Source organism: Mustela lutreola, chromosome 11 (assembly GCF_030435805.1).
Source record: "Mustela lutreola isolate mMusLut2 chromosome 11, mMusLut2.pri, whole genome shotgun sequence".
Classification (NCBI taxonomy): domain Eukaryota; kingdom Metazoa; phylum Chordata; class Mammalia; order Carnivora; family Mustelidae; genus Mustela; species Mustela lutreola.
Genome location: NC_081300.1, coordinates 92,891,363 through 92,914,858, shown reverse-complemented (window position 1 = coordinate 92,914,858; position 23,496 = coordinate 92,891,363). Strand labels below are relative to the sequence as shown.

General features: G+C 41.0%; 1 protein-coding gene across 2 annotated transcripts in view; it reads left to right on the top strand.

Moving 5' to 3' along the window:
• The window catches only part of PTPN11 (protein tyrosine phosphatase non-receptor type 11), an 87,786-nt gene that overhangs the window by 22,291 nt on the left and 41,999 nt on the right, over nt 1–23,496 (top strand). For both annotated transcript variants that reach the window (XM_059139098.1, XM_059139097.1), the window contains exons 2-6: nt 1,540–1,662; nt 8,961–9,155; nt 11,734–11,926; nt 16,727–16,843; nt 17,509–17,622. In XM_059139098.1, coding sequence (XP_058995081.1) covers nt 1,540–1,662; nt 8,961–9,155; nt 11,734–11,926; nt 16,727–16,843; nt 17,509–17,622 — 742 coding nt within the window. The remainder of the gene's footprint in view (nt 1–1,539; nt 1,663–8,960; nt 9,156–11,733; nt 11,927–16,726; nt 16,844–17,508; nt 17,623–23,496) is intronic.

Sequence of the window (23,496 nt, the reverse complement as noted above, 5' to 3'; positions counted from 1 at the left end):
GGGTTTGTCCGATGTTCCTCCGAATTCGATTAGGTAATGCTTTTTTGGCAGGAATAGCACAGAAATGGCACGTGTTCTCAGTGCGTGTTGTGATGCCAGTTTAATCCATAACCGGTGGCGTTAACTTTCATCAACTGGTTAAGATAGAGTCTGTCAAGTTCTCCACTGTGAGGTTGATGAATATTCGTTATTTGTTAATTAATAAGTATTTTGTAGGGAGGTTCTTTGAGTTGTTGTAAATACCATCCTTCCTGAAATGTTCACCCACCAGTTTTAGTGTCCTCTGATGATCCTTGCCTGAGTCATTCATGTGCTGGTTACCAAATGGTGATTTTCTAATCCTCGTATACCTTCTATACTGCTTATATATTACATATACGTAAAATATTATATATTCTATACTGCTTATATATTATTCTTTGTGATTCTATTGCAAAGAGCTTTCCCTTTGTCCCTTTTTTTGTTTAAGATTTTATTTGTTTATTTGAGAGAGAGCCAGAGCTCTAGGAGGGGGAGAGGCAGGGTGGGGAGCGAGAAGCAGGCTCCCCACTGAGCAGGGCACTGTGGCATGGTAAGGTACTCCAAGCTCATCTTACCTTTTTAGTGCCTCAGACCTGGAATTAGTCCTTTCTCCAAGGAACCCAGTTCCTTTTGTTGGAGAATGGTATTTAGAAATCATGATAACGGGGCTGGTTATGCTGATGGCTTCCGGGTATCATTGCTTCCAAGCCCTTTTGGAAGAGAGAACTATGAAGATACGTATGCATCTGCATGCACAAAAGCACAGGGACGTACACAGAACCATACATCTGAATTTCTGCAGCCATCTCTATATGTGTATTAAAAAGCAGAGTTTATATTGCCTCCAATTTTTTTTTTTTAAGATTTTATTTATTTACTTGACAGACAGAGATCACAAGTAGGCAGAGAGGCAGGCAGAGAGAGAGAGAGGAGGAAGCAGGCTCCCTGCTGAGCAGAGAGCCCGATGCGGGACTCCATCCCAGGACCCTGAGATCATGACCTGAGCCGAAGGCAGAGGCTTAACCCACTGAGTCCACCCAGGTGCCCTATATTGCCTCCAATTCTAATCTGCTTTATTCTGGTTTTCCCCTTTCCATATTTGTATCCCCTCTCTAATAGTGAGAAACCTGGCTCTCATTATCCTTAATACGTTTGTTTATTCACTAGTTTCTTTCTTTACTTGTGTAATTCTACTCCATGTGTTCAATCTCCTGACCATATGGACTATCTTTCAGGGCTTTGGGCTCGGCTTCATACCCCCATCCCCAGTCCCAGTGACCATGCCCCTGGCCCTACTGACTACGCTAGCAGGATCCCAGGATCCTTCCAAGAGGAAGTCAAGGGGGGGGGGCGGTGATTAGAGAGAAGAGGGGTAAGAGGAAGGGAAGGTCCTATTTTATACTTTTATTAGCTACTCTACTCATGGGCATTTTAGCTGTCCTGGTGTGGAAAGTAGTGCTTTCTGGAGAATTTCTGGAGAATTGTGGTTTTCATTGCTCTATTTTTCTCTCACTCAAGATGGTTTCACCCAAACATCACTGGCGTGGAGGCCGAAAACCTGCTGTTGACAAGAGGCGTGGATGGCAGTTTTTTGGCGAGGCCCAGTAAAAGCAACCCTGGAGACTTCACCCTTTCCGTCAGGTAAGTTGGAAGAAAAAGAGAACACTGCAAGGGCTTTTCAGGTGGGAAATGTTGAAACCCCTCCAGGACAACTTGCTACCCTCATGGAGAGTAGGCCTGCCTGCGGGCCTGTGGCGAGGCCTGGTCTGCGTGTCAGATGCGACTCAAGCCCGCTTGCAAGGCTCAGGCGTGGCCTCCTGAGAGTGGGGATGTGGGAATGCGGCACAAGGGGTGTCATCATGGGCATTTCTTCTCCCTTGAGGAAACCCCTGAGGGTGAGGTGGACAGAGTGTTGCAGGTTCTTAAGCCACACAGGGCTCCATCCTGGTTCTCGTCATCCTGAACCTGGTGGCCTGCATTTTTCCTTTTTCTTTCTGTTGATTTCTTTTTGGGAAAATTGCTTTCTAAGAGTTACTTCAGATCAGTTTTCTTTTTCAAGTAATTAACATCACTGAGGAAGTTGTGGTCCCTTTTGTTCCCCTGCCCAGTCCCCTTCTCCTCCCTCTTTCCCCAGAGGAAACCACCATCGAGAGGTTGGCATATATCCTTCCTGAATGTGTTTTTATACTTGTACTGTCTTGGTGCTATTGTAAACAATATAAAGTTGGTTTGTGTGTTTTTAGAATTCATATCCTTGGTCTTATAATATATCTGCTATTCTGCAACTTCCTTTTTAAAGTTTTTGAGTTCTCTGCTGATCTAATTCTTCCTTTTAATGGCCAACATAATTTACTTACTTCTTTTTTTTTTTTTTTTAAAGATTTTATTTATTTATTTGACAGAGAGAGATCACAAGTAGGCAGAGAGGCAGGCAGAGAGAGAGAGAGGAGGAAGCAGGCTCCCTGCTGAGAGAGAGAGCCCGATGCGGGACTCGATCCCAGGACCCTGAGATCATGACCTGAGCCGAAGGCAGTGGCTTAACCCACTGAGCCACCCAGGCGCCCCTTTACTTAGTTCTTAATTAAAAAAAATAATAAAAGCAGATTCATAAAGCAGTCGAGTTATAGCTCCTCGAATAATCTAGAGGAAAGGGAATAAGTACATAAGAGAAAGTTAGTTTCTAGAAAGAGTCTGTCACATTTGCTCATAGAGACATGTAACAGGATGCCGGTCATACTGTTCAAAAAACTTTAAAGCAAACTAAAAACAACTCAATGTCCCACAATAGAGGGTTGGACAAACTGGTCGGTTTATTTAGGATCCCCTTTTGGACTTGGGAAATATCTTTTTGGGTTAGGTTAGTTTTTTTGAGGAGCCCCTGTCCTTAGCTTTTACTTGTGTTCTTCTTTTTTAAGATTTTACTTATTTATTTGAGAGAGCGCATGCGCATGAGAGCAGGAACAGGGGGGTGGGGGAGAGGGAGAAGCAGACTTCTTGCTGAGCAGAGAGCCCGATGCGAGGCTGGATCCCAGGACCCCAGGATCATGACCTGAGCTGAAGGTAGACGCTTAACCAACTGAGCCACCCAGGCGCCCTTGTGTTTCAGTTCAAGGAACGGATCTTTCAATCCTAAGGATTTACCTCAGCACAGGCTTCTAACTTAAAGTTGTGATATTTGGGCTGTAAGAGTTTGGTTGGAGAGCATCTGATGCTGCTGCTGCTGCTGATAGCAGACGTGACTGGGGACTTGACATATGTACCAGGCCATTGCACCACGCACTCGGCATATATCATTGTATTTAATTTTCCTGACAGCCTGGGAATAAGTTCCACAGAGCTGGGATATAAATATTTATATATATTCATTTTGCAGATGAGTTAAGCCGAGGCACAGAGGTTAAGTTAGTTAGCTGCTCTCACGGCTTGTCAGTGGCAGAACCAGGGCTAGAGAATTGGTGTGATTTTTTCCCCCCCATTTTTCCTCAACGTTTTTTTTTTTTTTTGAAAAATGCCTGACCTGCAGAGAAGGTGAAAGGTGAATATAGTGGACACGCATATTCTCTTCACTAGCCAGTGTTTTGTCATGTTTGCTCTTTCTGAGTATGTTTGTGTATATACTTTTTTCCCCCTGAGATTTTTGAAAATAAGTTGCAGATAATCAGGATATTTATTTTTTATCTTTATTTTATTTTATTAAAAAATTTTTTTTAGAGATTTTATTTTTAAGTACTCTCCATACCCAGCGTGGGGCTCGAACTCACAATGCCGAGATCAAGAGTCTGCATGCTCTACTGACTATGCCCGCCCGCCAGGTGCCTTTATTTGCATCTTTAAATACTTCAGTGTGTATGGCAGAGAAACAAGGGCTTTCTGGACAGCTACAGAATCATTAAGAGTAATACATTTTAACCTTGCTTTAATAATATTGTCAAATATATAATATACTGTCTGTATTCAGACTTCCCTTATTTCAGTAATGGCTTTAGAAGCAGTTGAGTCTCTCCACCTTCCACCCCTCCCCTGCCCCTAGACTAGATTCAGGAGAATCTCGTCAAAGATCATTCATTGCATTTAATTTGTATGTTTCTAGTCTCTGTCTCCCTCCTGACCTTTTCTTTTTATCCCCATCTTTTAGCTTTTTGGGGAGTCAGGCCAGTCATTTCTTGGGTTGTCCTCCAATCTCAATTCGCTGATTGTTTCCTCATTTTCACATTCACATGAAACATTTTGGGCAAACACACTCCAGAGGTGATGCCAGACCACCCCGTTATTTCACAGAGTGCCTGTTTGGCCCATTCTTTGGTGTTATTTGGTTTAACCGCTGGATTCAGGTGCTTGCCAGATGTTTTTCATTACAAAGGCGCCTTTTTCTTTTTGTAATTATTAAGTGGTCTGATGGGTGATAGTTTGTATCTTCTTCCCCAGCATTTTCTCACTTCGTGTTTTTAGCATTCGTTGATGAAGTTTTTCTGAATAAATCATTTATGGCACCTGAAAAATTTTTTTTCTAATTCTGTTATTTCTTTCTTTCTTTCTCTTTCTTTCTTTCCTTTTTTAAAAGATTTTATTTATTTATTTGAAAGAGAGAACACGAGCAGGGGAGGGGGGTCAGGTGGGGAGAGAAAGAAGGAGAAGCAGACTCTCTGCTGAGCAAGGAGCCAATGGGCACTGGATCCCAGGACCCTGAGATCACGAGATCATGACCTGAGCCAAAGGCAGATGCTCAATGATTGAGACACCCAGGCGCCCCTCATTATTAATTTGATGCTCTAATTGCCCCACATTCGGCTGGCGTGGTTCCTGTATCCTTTTGACATTTCTCCAGTGATCTTTGAGTACATCCTTGCCTTCTGGCTCTGTGAGATGTTTCAGGCTATTTTTGTAATTCCCCCCCCCCCCCCCCCCAAGCCTGGAATCATTTTGTTTCTCTCAAGAGGCTTGAGTCTTTCAATGGGAAATGGTGTTCAGGAACCAAGATTTAGAAGCTGATGTGTTTATTGCTTCTTGGCCCTCACAGTAGACAGAGCTGGGAAATAAATATTTATATATTTCGGACCAAGTGTTCTTACTAATAGTTCCAGTTCAATGCAATTTTCTTACCTTATCCCATTCCATATTTGTGTTTCCCTTCTCTTGTATGGGGAACCCTGCTTCCAGATGCAACAATATATGACCTCACTTGGCCAATTCTATAATACAAAAATTGTTCCAGAAATACTATACCACTGTCATTCCATTTTTTTTTTAAGATTTTTTTTATTTATTAGACACACAGAGATCACAAGTAGGCAGAGAGGCAGGCAGGGGAGGGGGGATGCAGGCTCCCTATTGAGCAGAGAGCCCGATTGGGGCTCCATCCCAGGACCCTGAGATCAGGACCTGAGCTGAAGGCAGAGGCTTAACCCACTGAGCCACTCAGGCTCAGTGGAATTAGTTTTCTGTGTATTTGTGAGTTAACTATAAAGCGAGATTTCTATTTGTATTCAGTGTTTTTCAGGTATTCATTTTTTTCTGATCTTTGTTGATTAAATTATATGTTTTGAGTGTGTGAAACATTTACAAGATTTAAAAATAAAACTGTATAAAAGGTATTTTCTGAGAAATCCCCCCCTTTTTTGGGGTGGGGAGAAATCCCACTCTTATCTATGCCTTGCACCATCTCCATCCATCCCTGAAGGTCATCATTTCCCTTAGTTTCTAGTTTATCCTTTTGTTGCTTTGTACACATGAAGTAGAATACTATCTTTTTCTATAGTTTACTTTTTCACTTACAGAAATCTTTTAGTTATCTTTCTCATCTTCGTAGTCAACTGAATAGTGTATAAATGTATACAATTTCCCTACAGATAGGACTTTAGTTTTTTCTAATATTTAACAGTGACCGATACGGCTGCAATGAACGGGATCCCATTTTGCATATGTTCTGTGCTTTTGAAAAGCTGTCTTTTCAAAGCTGAAAAGTGATTTCCTGGGAGGGAGGTGATTGGAGGAGACAGTATATGCACAGGTGGCATTGCTTTTTCAGATTCTTCTCCGTAGCGATTGCACCATCTTGTGCTCCCACCAGTCATACACGGGGGCCCCATTTCTCCACAGCGTCACCATTTGAGTGTGGTCAAACTTTTCCTTTTCATTAGCTTGATAGATGAGAAATGCTGTCTTTGCAAATTTTAATTTTTATTTCTCTCAGGATTGAAGGTGAGCATCCTTTAATGCATTTAAAGACCATTTGTGTATCTTTTTTTTTTTTTTTTTAAAGATTTTATTTATTTATTTGACAGAGAGAGATCACAAGTAGGCAGAGAGGCAGGCAGAGAGAGAGAGAGGAGGAAGCAGGCTCCCCGCCGAGCAGAGAGCCCAATGCGGGACTCGATCCCAGGACCCTGAGATCACGACCTGAGCCGAAGGCAGCGGCTTAACCCACTGAGCCACCCAGGCGCCCCCCATTTGTGTATCTTTTTTGTGAACTTAGAACCACTGCCTTTGACAGTTGTGCAACGTGGCCGACTTTCACTTTTTCTGTTTCTTTGTCTGTGCGTAGCCGCTGTTACAGATGTCTGCGTGCCTCTGTGAGTGCGTGTATGCGTGTGTATATGATGTGTTTATTGTTGTGGTTCTGTGCAATCCAACCTTTATATTATGTGCCCATGCTTAAAACTTGATCATTATGTTATCTTATATTCAGTTCATCAAGGAAGATTCCCCCTCCCTTTTTTCCTCCTCCTCCCACTCTCCCTTTATAATCTTGAGGAAAAAAATACAGAAAAATACATAAAGTTACGTAGAATCACTCATGTTGTATTTATGGCCATTTTCCCTTCAAAATAGAATATAAAATAAAACAGACTTTCTCTTTACTCACCGTCCTTGATCCTGTGCTTCCTTTTGTCCCATTGGCAGCTAGTCTCATGAGTTTGTTACACTTCATTAAAAAAAATATATATATATATATATATATATATATATATATATATATGTATGTTTGTAATATAATAAGTAACATTACCTGGAAATAGTATCTTCACAATAATAAAATATAACACATATATATGTGTGTGGGTATGTCTGTGTCTTAAATAATCTATAGTATTCCTGTGTGTGTGCTTAAATTTTCATAAATGGTACATCCTGAGCATATCATTCTATGCTGTGCTTCTTTCATGCACGATTATGTTTTTGAGCTCCATCTGTGTGGCTGTGTATTAATGTCGTTCATACCTGAAATATCTTTCTTCATGTTATGGCGTTAAGTAAAGGCTAGAAATGGGAAGCCCAGATGTTCAAGTAGAGTCAGATATAGTTGACCTGAAGGTGAGGGTGACCGGAAGGACCCTCTTTACCCACTGGAGAAGGTTTTCACCAATAATTAGAAGTCGGTATTGTCAGGAACATTTTGGGATGGTTTTTTCTTATTTTCTTTAGTCTCCATGTTCTTTTTTATTTGGTAGAAATGTGTTTATATTTTCCAGAGGCTTCATCAATAATCTGCAGGATCAGATTAAAAGCTCATATAGGTCAATGGTTATCATTTTGGAAGTGCCTGGCCCCTTGGTAATAATGAGTGTCCTTGTGATGTAGTCATTTGTTCAGAAAACTGAATGGAAATCACAGGCTGCCTAGGCTAACCAAAATACCAAGTTTTATTTATTTAAGGTTTCTTTTAAGATTTTATTTATTTATTTGGCGGAGAGACAGTGAGAGAGGGAACACAAGCAGGGAGAGCAGTAGAGGGAGAAGGAGGCTTCCCACTGAGCAGAGACCCCCAATGCGGGGCTCAATCCCAGAACCATGGGACCATGACCCGACCTAAAGGTAGACACTTAACGACTGAGCTACCCAGGTGCCCCTAAAATACCAAGTTTTAGAAACTTTTGATCAATGTTTTGTCACCTCAATGGGAAAACATTTTAGCTATCTTGTGCTGGAAACTGTCAGTTGTCTGTGTTTTTAAGGTACGATTAAAGTCTATGATTATTTAAGGTATGATTTAAGGTATTATATACGGTATCTTAAGTGTACAGTGACATGAATTTTGACAAATGTATTTATTTATGTAACCAACACCGTAGTCAGAATATTTTCATTACCCTAGAAGATTCCTTTGTTCCCCTTTCTAATTTCCCCCCTTCTAAGTAGCTACCACTATTCTCTAACCCTATAGACTAGTTTTGCTTATTCTGCAAGTTCACTGACAAATGAAGTCATACAGTACGTATTCATTTGTGCCTGTCTCCTTTCTCTCTCTCTCTCTTTTTAAAGATATTATTTTTAAGTAATCTTTATACCCAGTGTGGGCCTTGAACTCGCAACCCCAAGACCAAGAGCCACATGCTTCCCTGACTGTGCCAGTCAGCCACCCTTGGCTTCTTTCTCTTAATGTAATGTTTTTTGAGATTTATCCCTGTAATTGTGTGTTTTAGTGTCTTTTTTTTTCTTTAATTGCTGTGTAATGTTTTATGGTGTGAGTATGTAACTATTTATCCATTTTGGTTGAGTTTCCAGGATTTTTCTATTCCACATAAAGCTGCCATGAATATTCTCATACCAGTCCTTGGGTAGCTAGACAGTTTCATTGTGTGTGGGGGGGGCAAAATACTTACAGTGGTTTTATTGGATTAGAAGATAGATTGATGTTTAATATATGTGTCTCTATTAATTACTGATGATAAAAATTATTATCTCTTAATATATGCAATTTGATAGATTAGACTTCCAAAATAGAAGTTGTAGAAGGGAAAGGAGCCAAGAAACAAAGCCCTTTGGTGTTGAAATGGTTGACCGTGTGGTTTTCACTCACCACATTTATTACAGGAAAAGTATCAACTGGCTTCTTGGGTGTGTTTCAAGGTTTAGGCGGAATCTGATACTGAATATGACATCCATTTATACTAGTATGGCTCTTTATTGGTTTTTGTTTTCCCCCTAATGGACTCTTGTAGAAGAAATGGCGCCGTCACCCACATCAAGATTCAGAACACTGGTGATTACTATGACCTGTATGGAGGAGAGAAGTTTGCCACTTTGGCTGAGTTGGTCCAGTATTATATGGAACATCACGGGCAATTAAAAGAGAAGAATGGAGATGTTATTGAGCTTAAATATCCTCTGAACTGTGCAGATCCTACCTCTGAAAGGTCAGTGACTGTGGTGCATCTCTTCGATGCTGTAGGTGTTGTACGAATGCATCGTGGGGCCTTGGCTTTATCTGTTTCCCAGGCGGTCATCTTTGTAACTAAAGTTGTTTTACTGAAGCAAGAATCACAGGATCAGATTATTTTCTGAGCACCCCTTTCTGTAAAAGCTTCAATCAGTGTTCCTTACACTTAGTTTCGCAGGGCTCTCAGACAATTCCTGTATATACTTGGTGTGTGCAGTCATTTTAAGATGACTGAACTTGAGCTGATCATCTCTGAGAGCTCCAAGAGCAAAACAGCTGCTAAGGGAGGCGCCAAAACAGCCACAGTGCCTGTGCTCGCTCCCGACCAGCTATGCAGCGGTGCCACCAACAGATGTCAGCTTAAGCTCAGCAGCCGAAAAGCGGAGCTCAGAGGGTTTTTCACCAGTTCTGTTCTGTTGTGTCCACAAATGTGGGAGAATGACCTTGCCTAGAGGGAGCTAAATGATTTCAGAGGGCTTCTTCCCCTTGTGTAGGAACGAAGCTGATGAAAACCAGGACTTGACTTATTTTTATTGATTTTATTGGTCTTCAACATTTCCAGTCTCCTGTCTGACTCAGGACACATTCAGGGTCTCTTTGTTAGGTTTGTGTATTTTATATCTCCACACAGCTTTTTTCACCTTGCCCCTTGATGTCAGTTCTGTTTTAGGTGGATCTTTTGTTTCCCCAGATACCACTGCAGCTTCAAGCAAAAGGCTGTTGGCCAACTCAGTTTATTTCTAAATTTTACTCTGTTCAGTTGAGTGTGGATGAAAAATAACTCAAAGTATATTCCGCTAGCAATGAGCCATTAGTGCTGTCCGCCATGATCATGTTTGCTTTCTCACCAAGGTCCTGGGGGGAAAAGCCACATTAGTCATATAACTATGTTAAGATTTTTTAAAAAGTTGGTCTTTGTTTATTTATTTAATCTCTACCCCTCTCTCCCCAGCATGGGGCTTGAACGCATGACCTCAGGCTCTTCCAACTGAGCCAGCCAGGTGCCCCTCTAAAATGTTTTTTATAGTACCTTTTTTTAAAAGATTTTATTTATTTATTTGACAGGGAAAGAGAGACAGTGAGAGAGGGAATACAAGAGGGGAAGTGGGAGAGGGAGAAAGGGTGCTTCCCACTGAGCAGGGAGCCCGATGTGGGGCTCCATCCCAGGATGCTGGGATCATGATCTGAGCCTAAGGCAGAACCTTAGCCACCCAGGCACCCCAAAATGTTTTTTTTTTAATACTTTATTTATTTATTTGACAGAGAGAGATCACAAGTAGGCAGAGAGGCAGGCAGAGAGAGAGGGGGGGAAGCAGGCTCCCTGCTGAGCAGAGAGCCTGATGCGGGGTTTGATCCCAGGACCCTGAGATCATGACCTGAGCCGAAGGCAGAGGCTTAACCCACTGAGCCACCCAGGCGCCCCCCCAGAATGTTTTTTATAGTACCTTAGAGTAATGTCATCTCAGAGTCTGTCCTCATGGCCCACATCAGGACTCTGGAGTACTGGGTAAAAGTGCTGATTGCTGGGCTCCTTTCAAACTAATGTATTGCTGTCTCTGGTTAGGAGGCATGGGAATTCACATTTTTAGCAAACTCCCTCACCCTTTCTCTAGATGTTACATGCTTTTAGAGCTTGGAATGATAACCTAGTATATAGTCCAAAGATACTGACAGCAACCTTCGAGGCTATTGAAATTTTGGTTGGAAATGTTAAGAAATTTGGAATGCTTAAATTAATTTATAGTGAAAATCCTTTTTTATGTAGTATTCACATACTAAAGCAAGGGCAAACATTCAAATGATTTTTTTGTCTCTATTTTAATTTTTTTAAAAGATTTTATTTATTTACTTGAGAGAATGAGAGCATGAGAGAGGGTGGGGGGGTTGGGGGAGTGGGGAGGGGCAGAATCAGACCCCCCACTGAGCAGGGAGCCAGTGTGGGGCCCAATCCCGAGATCCCCAGATCATGACCCGAGCTGAGGGCAGATGCTTAACTGACGGAGCCACCCAGGCGCCCCCATTTTAAGTTCTTTAAATGGCTGTGATTAAATAGTTGGTCCTTTTGGAGTAGGGCATGGAGAAAACACAAAGTACATTTTTGAAAAAAGATTTTATTTATCTGACACAGAGAGAGAGATCAGAAATAGGCAGAGAAGCAGGTGTGGGGGGTGGGAAGCAGGCTCCCCGCTGAGCTTGATCCCAGGACAGTAAGACCATGACCTGAGCCTAAGGCAGAGGTTCAACCTTCTGAGCCACCCAGGCACCCCACAAGGTACATTTTTTTAAAAATGGGAGATTTAAGAGAAAATAGGCAAGATTTGAGGGCATTTGTTTACAAGTGACTGTGGAATCATTTGAAGTGTAATGGTTATTTATAACATCTTTCTCATTTTTCCTGCCTGCTTGGGATGCAGATTGTCCTGCATGGGATTGGCCAGTGTCTTGGAGGAATGGATCATGTTTTTTAATTGTGTTTAGGAAAGCTGGCTATATATGTGAGTGAATACTGTGAACCCGTGGCACAACTCAATTGATTTTCATTTAAAAAAATTTAGGTGGTTTCATGGACACCTCTCTGGGAAAGAAGCAGAGAAATTACTAACGGAGAAAGGAAAACACGGTAGCTTTCTGGTACGAGAGAGCCAGAGTCACCCTGGAGATTTTGTTCTTTCTGTCCGAACTGGTGACGACAAAGGAGAGAGCAATGATGGCAAGTCGAAAGTGACCCACGTCATGATCCGCTGTCAGGTAAAGTCCCGCTTGAACCACAGCTCTGGCAAAATGTTCTCTTTGGGTGATTCTTCTGCTGGAGGAAGACAGACATCACTTCCGAAGTCAGATTTTCTGTGCTCAGGCACAGGCTTATATGCTTTCAGAACATTATTTATTACAATTGTTTCATCATTTCAGAACTTTATTAAATTACCTCTTTCCAGTCTATCGCTGGCAGATTAAATCATGCCTCAGAGCATCATCTTTTATCCTGTGCCACCTGATCTGTTTTGGCCGGAGTCGGCCTCAGTCTCCCTGTTTCTGAAGTGATGGCCTCGGCTCCTCTTTAGGGTTGTCACAGTCTGGCCTGATACTGTATTTGCCTTCTTTTTGGAATTCGTGCATCAAGGCTAGAAGAATTGAACTCTTTCTCTCTCTCTCTCTCTCTTTCTTCCTTCCTACCTTCCTTTCTTTCCTTTCCTTCCTTTTTCCTTCCTTAGATTTTATTTTTGAGTAATCTTTACACATAATGTGGGGCTCAGTCCCATGGTGAAGAGTCATATGCTCCACCAACTGAACCAGCCAGGCGCCCCTGAACTCTATATTTCTTGTTTTTTTTTTTTTTTTAAGATTTTACTTATTTATTTGTCGGAGAAAGAGCACGAGAGAAAAGCATACAAGCCGGGGGAGCAGCAGGCAGAGGGAGAATCAGCCTCCCTGCTGAGCAGGGAGCCCAATGCCGGACTTGGTCCCAGGACCCTGAAATCATGACCTAAGCCAAACACAGGCACCTAACTGACTGAACCACCCAGGCATCCCTCACTATTTCTTGTTTTTAATGTGGTTGCAGGACTAAGGGCTAAGAAAGTTAATTCTTGGTCAACTGTATCAAACTTTCCTTAAAAGAAACTATTTATTTATTGCTACGGTTTTTAAATTAAATTAAATTAAATATATATTAAAAAACCCCAGCTTTATTGAGGTATGATTCACAGACCATTCAATTCACCCTTTTAGAGTGGACAGGTTTTTGGTATATGCACATATCCAACTACCGACACTAATTCCAGAACATTTTCAGCACCCCAAAAAGAAACCCTGTGTCTATTACCAATCACTCCTCATTATTTCCCCTCCTTTCAGCTCTCAGCATCCCCTAATCTACTTTCTATTTTTATGGATTTGCCACCTTTGGATGTTTTATATAGATGGAATCATGTAATATGTGGTTTTGCCTCTGGTTTCTTTTACTTTGGATAACGTCTTCAAGGTTTATCCATATTGTGCTGTGTGTCAACCAGCTCTTTATTGTCAAAACATTCCATTGTATGGATAGAGTACATTTTGTTTATCTATTAAAAAATTTATGGGCATTTGGCTATTATGAATGCTGCTATGAACATTTGTGTACAGATTTTTGTGATACTCGATTTGGTGAGACAACATCCTCATATTTTCTTTTAATTTATAAAGTACAGTTTCCTTTAGTTCTTTGAACATATTTATACTAGCTGATTTCAAGTTTTTATCTGGGCTTTCTCAAGGACAGTTTCTATTGAGTGCCCCCCCCTCCCCATGTTGGTCCATACTTTCCTGTTTCTTTGCATTTTTCCCAATTTTTTTTGGTTGGAAACTAGACATTCTAAGTAACATAATGTGGTGATTCTGAAAATCAGATGCCATCTTTTCCAGGGTTTGTTGTTGCTTCTTTTTATTGTTTCTGTAGTTATTGTTGCTCTTTCTGTGTTTTGTGATTTTCCTTTATTCTTTGCTATGTGAGCTACTGAAGTCTTTGCTTTGTTAACTTAGTGGTCAGTTAATGATTGAACAGAGATCTCCTTAAATGGCGTGAACCATTAAGTCTCCCAGCCTTTGCCACAGGGGCTGTGTGTGTGTGTTGGGGTACAGTTTCAGTGTTCTGGCAGATTACAACTCTGCCTTAGCCTTCACTTTCTGTTTGTACAGAGCCTCAAGGTCAGCTAGAGGGGAAGATTAGGGTTTCTTTGGATCTTTCCTGAACTTCACACAGCCCTGCACATACACATAGCCTCCTAGCTTCTTAAGAATATGTTAGAGTTTTTTTTTTAACTGTTAAATTCCAGTTAGTTAACATACAGTGTAATATTAGTTTCGGTGTACAGTATTGTGATTCAGCTTATCCCTTCAAAAGCCAGTGCCCATCACAAGTGCATCCTTTTTTTTTTTTTTTAAAGATTTTATTTATTTATTTGACAGAGAGAAATCACAAGTAGATGGAGAGGCAGGCAGAGAGAAAGAGAGGGAAGCAGGCTCCCCGCTGAGCAGAGAGCCCGATGCGGAACTCGATCCCAGGACCCTGAGATCATGACCCGAGCCCAAGGCAGCGGCATAACCCACTGAGCCACCCAGGCGCCCCACAAGTGCATCCTTAATCCCATCACCTATTTCCCCCATCTTCCCACCTGCCTCCTCTCTGGTAACCATCAGTTTGTTCTTTGTAATTAAGAGTCTGTTTCTTGGTTTGTCTATGTCAGAGGTTTTCCACGCCCTCCATGGACATTGCTTAGATTTTCCTTTTTTCATTTTGGTCACTGTTTTATTTGGAATTGCCGGTGCAGGCTGCTGTGATATTAAATGGTTGCTGCTGATTGTTTTGGGCAGATCCCCTGAAGACAGGGCTCTGAGTCAGGTCAAATAAACATAGGCTCTGAAAACAGGATTTTTCCAGGGAGATGCTAAATAGGCCCAATACAGGTGTATATCAGAGATATTATGGATTCGATTCCAGACCATTGCGGTAAAATGAATGTTGCAGTAAAGCAAGTCAAATTAATTTTTTGGTTTACTGGTGCATATAGAAGTTATGTTTATGCTGTACTGTACTGTAGTTTATTGAGTGTGCAGAAGCATTGTGCCTGAAAAACAATAGACAGTATACTTTTCTTTTGGACAACATACCTTAATTAAAAAATACTTTATTGCTAAAAAGTGGTAACCATCATCTGAGCTTTCAGCAAGTCATAATCACTGATCACAGATCACCATAACAAACAAATATAATAATAACGAAAAAGTTTGAAATACTGAAAGAATTACCAAAATGCGACACAGAGACACAGAGTGAGGAAATACCATCAGGAAAATGGTTGTCAATAGACTTGTTTGATGCAGGGTTGCCACAAACCTTTAATTTGTAAAAAATATTTATTTGTAAAGTGCAATAAAACGAGGTTTGCCTGTAGGGATTATTCTCTGGGGATCAGTCTCTTGAGAGAGGTCCAGATTCATTCTCTTCCCCTCTAGCTGTGCGAGGTCTCTGGCTTTTGCAGCTACCGTGATTATGAGGCTGTTGGTTTTCAAGGCTATAGAAGAGCTAGAGAGAGATACATGGCAACTTAAAATGTCATCGTTTGCTCCTTACCAAGATGCAATCATTTTTCTTGAATAAATGGTCCTTGGAGTGTTGCAAGTTCTTGGTTAGTTTCCAGAGTTCTGAAAAATTTCATGACAATTTTTACTAGTTTTTTTTTTTTAAAGAATTTTTATATGTTTATTTGTCAGAGAGAGAGAGCACACAAGTGGGGGAGTGACAGAGGGAGAGGGAGAAGCAGACTCCCTGCTGAGCAGGGAGTCTGATGTGGGACCTGATCCCAGGACCCTGGGATCATGACTTGAGCCAAAGGGAGATGCTTAACTGACTGAGCCATCCAAGTGTCCCTTTACTAGTGTTTTTGTTGCTTTTATTGAAGAAAGGATTTTCAGAGGTCTTTCCTTTGTCATTTGGAAAGTGCTAATTCCCTACTCTATTTTTTAAAATTTTTTTAAAAGATTTTAAAAATATATATTTATTTGAGAGAGATAGATCACAAGTAGGCAGACAGGCAGGCAGAGAGAGAGGGGGAAGCAGGCTCCCTGCTGAGCAGAGAGCCTGATGCAGGACTCCATCCTAAGACCCTGAGATCATGACCTGAGCTGAAGGCAGAGGCTTTAATCCACTGAGCCACCCAGGCGCCCCCACAATTTTATTTTTATTTTTATTTTTTTAAAACATTTTAAACATTTTATTTATTTATTTGACAGAGAGACATCACAAGCAGGCAGAGAGGCAAGCAGAGAGAGAGGGGGATGGAGACTCCCTGCTGGGCAGAGAGCCCGATGTGGGGCTCCATCCCAGGGCCCTGAGATCATAACCTGAGCCGAAGGCAGTGGCTTAACCCACTGAGCCACTCCGGCGCCCCCACAATTTTATTTTTAAATAAAAGATCATACCCAAATATCTTCTTATATAATTTCTAGGGTATCGTATTTTCTTAATAATAATAAAATCTTTTCCTTTTGCTTCCCTTAAATAGCCCATTTTGATCTTTTTGTCAGAAAAAATTTCCTGGCCTCTGTTTATAACTTCCCTTTTAAATTTTCATTGGAAGAAGAAAGTAAAGACATGTATGTTGGCTTTTAGTGCTGCCTACCCAGCCTTGGAGTTTGTTGTGTTTCAGAGAGAAGTCGTTATGTACCTTTTCTTCAGCAGCCTACTGTATAGTTTCTTAGCCTATATATGTAAATAAATAGTAAAGAATACTGTTTCTCCTTTCTTTTAACTTCTTAATTAACTTAGGAAGGGGACAATTTTTTGCATCCTAGTTGCTGAGCGATACTTAGAGCTGCTCATACCTCCCGGTCAGCTCTTTGACTCTGGCTCGGTCTCTCCAGTTCCATTATCCTTGCTTCCTCTCCTTTGTACTCCTCCAGCTGTTTGATCTTGGGGGGCGGGGGGAGAGTCAGTCTCTGTACTTCAGTTGGGAAAAGCAGTAATTTAGCACAAAGGTAATAAGCAGGATTTTTTTCTTGTCTTGAAAGGAACTGAAATATGATGTTGGTGGAGGAGAACGGTTTGACTCTTTGACAGATCTTGTGGAGCATTACAAGAAGAATCCCATGGTGGAAACACTGGGCACAGTACTACAACTCAAGCAGGTGAGCATATGGAAATCTAAAGCCCCATCTCCTTGTAAAGTTACAAAAAATCCCAACATGGAATATTTCAAAGAGAGAGTAGTAAAGTAATCTCATGGATCTCCCCACACTCATCACCCAGCTTCAACTGTGATCAGCTAACCAAGGCTTGTTTCATTGTTCCTGTGCTCACTGCCCTCCTCCTGTGGCATTTGGAAGCAAATTCTAGATATTACATCATTTCCGTGATTATCTCCAGGTGTATCTCTAAAAGGCCTCATAGAGTTTTTAAAGCAAGCTTTTACCAAGTTTGCATCTAGATCAACCTTTGGTTACCTTTGGGTTATTATACTTAAGTCACTTTGGAGTAATTGCTATCTTGAAGTTTACCTAGTGGCAGATTATATCATCGCTCTAAGTAATATTGTAGTCTATTTATAAAGAAAAATAGTTTTGAATATTAGCAGAGTAAAGTGTGTGTGGAGATTGAAGAAAGACATATTTCCTCACAAAACAGAAAAGAAAGTGAAACTATTTGAAAACTTTTATTGTGAATTACTGTGTCCTTTGAATTTCCTGTCCTTGCCTTACAAATGATCAACATGAAACTCTTTTTTTTTTTTTTGCATTAACACTTCTTTTTTTAATACTTTCTTCATTTCACACCAACTGCTGAATTTGATTAGCCCCTCAACACAACACGTATCAATGCTGCTGAAATAGAAAGCCGGGTTCGAGAGCTAAGCAAATTAGCTGAGACCACAGATAAAGTCAAACAAGGCTTTTGGGAAGAATTTGAGGTAAGTTATTAAAAAATTTTTTTTTTACATGAGTTATTAAATCCTATTTTTAATGAGAGAGAAGTTGGCCCTGTATTTGGAATTGGATCTAAAAGACCTGAATCTGTGTTCTTTCTTAATTCAGCCATTGATTGACATGGAACAAGTTGCTGAGGGGGCTTCTTTGAAATAGAAGGGCATTGTGTTCTGGGAGAAGGGAGTTGGCAGTTAATATTAAATGAATGAGCCAATAGCTCCATTTGCCTCTTTTGGTTTGGACTGCTGGCAAACACCCAGAAAAACAAAAGGATCTAATTCCTTTGGAAGATTTCCAGCATGGGCTGGCTTCTTTAGAAAGAATCTATAGCCTTATTGCAGTGAACAAGTAAAAGTGAAATACCTAATGGCAGTTTTAATTTGGGAGTTAATATTTATAACTTTGGGAAGTTAAGTGAACTGATTTTTTTCTTGAAACCAACTTGGGTAGGAGAATGTGTCCAGAGAGAATGTGCTGTGTTCCTGTTCCATTCTGGTATGTCACTTGCCAATTTGTATTGTAACGTCATTCTCATGCTCATCCACTGGACTGCAAACTTCCTCAAAAACAAGAGTTTTTTTGAACTACCTTCATAGTTCCTTCTAGCATGTGGCACAGTGCCTAGTACATGGTAGAAATTCCATAAATAGTCGTTGAATGGGTGTTTATATTTAGCTAATATTTGTGTCAATTTATTATTACTCTTCTGTTTATGGGAAGAGTAGACTATGCCATACTTTCTATAGGACTTTAGACTTCATAAATATTTGTGGGATGAGTGAGTGAATGGCCCACATGAAGTCTTTGAAACCACAGTAGGGCAGATCAACTTGTTGAGATAGACATCACTTCCGTTTTACAGAGGAGGAGCTGTTAAGTAAATTGTCCAGGGTCTACACCACAAATACCGATTGTACTGCGGCATTGAGGTTGAGTGCACAATAGAACGGGCCTAGTCCTCGCTCCACGTTGCTGAGCAGGAACTTGAGCTCAGGTTTATTCCTTTACCCCAGGCATGGGGTTAATCAAACCGAGGACATTGTGGCAAACAAGACAGACAGGGTTTCTGTCTTTAAGGAGCTTCCCTCTCTAGTTGAGAAGGGAAGACAGTGAGAGGGAGGCATCACCAAGAAAGTGATGATCAACATAGTGAGTCAGGATTTTTAAACCTCAAGCTCAGTGCTCTTTTCATTCTGTCCCGCCAGCGGAGAAAATAAAGGGCAGCATTTCTATTCATTTTAATTACATTCACTTTATTTCATTCATTTCATGTAGTCTTCATAAAGCCTTATGAGGTACGATGGATAAGTACAGAAATTTTACAAACCTTACATTAAAATTTGAATGGAGAGGGGCGCCTGGGTGGCTCAGTGAGTTAAGGCCTCTGCCTTCAGCTCAGGTCATGATCCCAGGGTCCTGGGATCGAGCCCCTCATCGGGCTCTCTGCTGTGCAGCGGGAGCCTGCTTCCTCCCCTCTCTCTCTCTGCTTGCTTCTCTGCCTACTTGCGATTTTTCTCTGTCAAATAAATAAAATCTTTAAAAAAAAAAAGATTTGAATGGAGAAGCTATTTTTCAAAACTTTTTATTACACAAAATTTCAAATATGTACAAAAGCGGAGAGAAGGGCATAATCCTAAAAATGTGTCTGTCACTGAGCATTAACAATAGTTGATATATGGCCAGTCAAAATTTTATTTATATATGTATTTATTTATTTAAAATATTTTATTTATTTGTTAGAGCACAAGCAGGGGGAGCACCATGAGGAGGGAGAAACAGGCTTCTTGCTGAGCAAGGAGCCTGATGTAGGAATACATCCCAGGACCCTGGGATCATGACCTGAAGCCAAAGGCAGACGCTTAACTGACTGAGCCACCAGGTGGCCAGTCTTTAATTACTCCTCACTGATTCCCTGAGCCTTGGCTTATCTTTTTTTTTTTTTTTTTTAAGATTTTATTTATTCATTTTTAGAGAGAGAGAGCACAAGCGAGAGCTGGGGTAGGGGCAAAGAGAGAGGGAGAGAGAGAATCTCAAGCAGATTGCTCACTGAGTATAGAGCCCTACATGGGGCCTGATCCCACAACCTTGAGATCATGACCTGAGCCAAAACGAGGAGTTGGATGTTCAGCTGACTGAGCCACCCAGGTGCCCCAGCCTTGGCTAATTTATTTATTTATTTTTAAAGATTTTATGTATTTATTTGACACAGAGACACAGTGAGAGAGGGAACAGAAGCAGGGGGAGTGGGAGAGGGAGAAGCAGGCTTTCCACTGAGCAGAGAGCCCGATATGGGGCTTGATCCCAGGACCCTGGGATCATGACCTAAGCCAAAGGCAGACACTTAACAACTGAGCCACCCAGGTGCTCCATCCTTGGCTTATCTTGACGCCAATTCCATGTGTTTTTTCATCTATAACTATTTCGTTTCAAAAGATTTTAACCAGAATATCATTCTCACAACTATTAACAGTAATTCCTTAACATTAATGGATGTCATTCACTGTTCACATTTTCCTGATTGCCACGTGTGCACGTGCGCACATACACAGTTTGTGTGAATCAAGAACTGCTTTATCCTGTTTAATTAAGAAAAAAATTTGAGGGGTGCCTGGGTGGCTCAGATGGTTAAGCGTCTGCATTTGGCTCAGGTCATGATCTCTAGGTCCTGGGATCGAGCCCCATGTCGGGCTCCCTTCCCAGTGGGGAGTCTGCTTCTCCCTCTCCCTCAGCCTCTCCCCCTGCTTGTGTGCTCTCTCTCCCTCTAAGGAATAAAGAAAATCTTAAAAAAAATTTTAATATAATATATAAAACAGATTTATATAAAGAACCCTCTGTCATTATCAGCTTTGCCAAATATTATTATTTTATTAATAAATATTCTGTTTATGGAATTCTTAAAAATTAATCAAAATACTGTTATACATCTAGAAAAAGTAAAAGCTCACATACTAGTATATCATCCTAGTTGTTTTATAATTTTAAAAAATTTGTTTGTTGGATTATGAGTCAGATAAGCTTCACACATCTTTCTCTCTCTTTTTTTTTTTTTTTTTTATAGTTTTTTTTTTTTTTTTTAAAGATTTTATTTATTTATTTGACAGCGAGAAATCACAAGTAGATGGAGAGGCAGGCAGAGAGAGAGAGAGAGAGGGAAGCAGGCTCCCCGCCAAGCAGAGAGCCTGATGCGGGACTCGATCCCAGGACCCTGAGATCATGACCTGAGCCGAAGGCAGCTGCTTAATCCACTGAGCCACCCAGGCGTCCCCACATCTTTCTCTCTTTAAAAAAAATTTTTTTTTGAAGATTTTATTTGTTTATTTGACAGACAGAAATCACAAGTAGGCAGAGAGGCAGGCAGAGAGAGAGAGAGAAGGGGAAGCAAGCTCCCTGTCAAGCAGAGAGGCCAATGTGGGGCTTGATCCCAGGACCCTGGGATCATGACCTGAGCTGAAGGCAGAGGCTTTAACCCCCTGAGCTACCCAGGCATCCCTAAATTTTTTTTTTTTTAAGATTTTATTTATTTATTTGGCACAGAGAGAGATGACAAGTAGGCAGAGAGGTAAGCGGAGAGAGCAAGGGAAGCAGGCTCCCTGCTGGGCCAGAGAGCCTGATGCGGGACTTGGTTCCAGGACCCTGAGATCATGACCTGAGCCGAAGGCAGAGGCTTAACCCACTGAGCCACCCAGGCGCCCCTCTCACATTTTTCTTTTTTAAAAGTCTTCTGTTTCTTATATTTTGGCTCCCTTCCATCCTTTCTTCCCCCTTCCTTCTTCTCCCTCTCCCTCGTCTTTGTGTGTTCAGGCTGCCACAGGCCGGCTAGTTTATGAACAGTAATGTATTTCTCATGGTCCTGGAGGTCTGAGGTCAGGGTGGCAGCATGGTCAGGTGAGGGCCCTCTTCTGACTTCTTGTATGCTCACATGGCAGAAAGGATGAGGGAACTTTGTGGGGTCTGTTTCTCCCTCTCTTTTTCTATAGAAAGATTGCACGCACGCATGTGAGCAGGGAAGGAGGGCAGAGGGAAAGTAGCAGAGAGGGGGGAAGAGAGAGAATCCCATACTTAATCCTATAACCCTTAGATCATGACCTGAGCCAAAACAAGGAGATAGACACTCAACTGACGGAGCCACCCAGGTAACCTTAGGGGCGTCTCTTTTATAAGGATACCCCACCTCTTAATATTGTCACCTTTGGGGGCTAGAATTTCTTTCTTTCTTTCTTTTTTTTTAAAAGATTATTTATTTATTTATTTGATAGAGATCACAAGTAGACAGAGAGGCAGGCAGAGAGAGGAGGAAGCAGGCTCCCCACTGAGCAGAGAGCCTGATGCGGGGCTCGATCCCAGGACCCTGAGATCATGACCTGAGCCGAAGGCAGAGCCTTAACCCACTGAGCCACCCAGGTGCCCCTGGGGGCTAGAATTTCATTCAACATGAATTCTGGGGGAACACAAACATTCAGACCATAGCACTCTCTTTATTGTTGTTGTTGTTAGAGAGAGCAGGTTTGTTGTCCTGGAAGTTCTTTATGGTCTGGATTTTGCTGAGTTGTGATTACTAAAAATGGTTTAATATTTTTTTCCATTAAAGAGCAACAAACCCAACACGTCTTAGGGTAGATCCTTCAGAGATGGATAGTCTCATTCCTAGGCTTTAAACTCGCTGGTAATAGTCCTTTCTGTGTGGTTGTAAACTAACGGGCTATATAATTAGGTTATGGGTTTCATTTTAGGTTTGCGTTTTAGAAATTTTATTCGTAAGTATATGAAATGTTGCCTTTGATCCTAAAGTCAAACCTAAAAAGTGTATTCAGAGAAATCTACCTGATACCCTGTGCTTTTCTCCCTTTATAGCCATTTTTCAAAAAAGTTGTAGTGTATCATTACATTTTAAAATACAAGCAAATATGTATATATTTCAATATCCCACTCTTTCACAGATAAACAGTAGCGTAACTTTACACGTTTTTTCCCCAGCCTTGCTGTATTCAACATCCTGGAGATCATCCACAGTATTATCTAGAGACAGTCTTCATTCAGTTTTACTGCATAGGACTCCATTATGTGGATGTACCATCGTTCTTTCTGCCTATTGATGGGCATTTGGATAATTTCAGTGTATCACAGAGAGGACACAAGGAGTGGTCTTGTGCATGCATCTTTTCCTATTTTTGCTGACTGTCGTTAATAGTAACATTTTTAAATGTTTCACTTTAAAAAACACAATGGTTGTTACTCATCATTAATTTTTATTATGTTATCATACACAATTTTGGTTAGTATATTTGAAATCTGAAAAATAGCATTTTAATTAAAATTGAAAGATACCAAACCTTCTTGGTAAAGAAAAGAAATAGCAAGCTACTATTTGATCTAGATCCATGTTCATCTTACACATTCTTTTAAAATGGTAACCGAGATGATCATTTGTACACACTACTTTTCCTTTACAGTGACTATGAACTTTCAAAAAAATGACAGCAGTGAGGTGGGTGTCTATCGTAGTGGTGGGTTTTTGAACACTAAGTTCACTTGGGCAGTGCTTAGGGAAACAAAGTCAAATCATCCCAGAGAGCTTGTGGCAGTAGGGGTGTTTTCATGATCTTGTTGGTCGGATCAAGATGTGAACTCAGAACAACTCCTAGCCTGACTTTTCTGGCCTTGGAAAAAGAACGATTCTACATACTAACCTGATGATTTCACGCTGTGATATTTCAAATTCACATCTTCTTTTATACATCATTAACAACAAAGGGGAGATTGAGTTGGCTTTTGGGAGAAATGGAAAAAACAAGATCATGTCTGTTCTCTGTAGAGGTCAGTCTGCTGTGCTAAGTTGTTATTCACTGTATCAGAGTTAC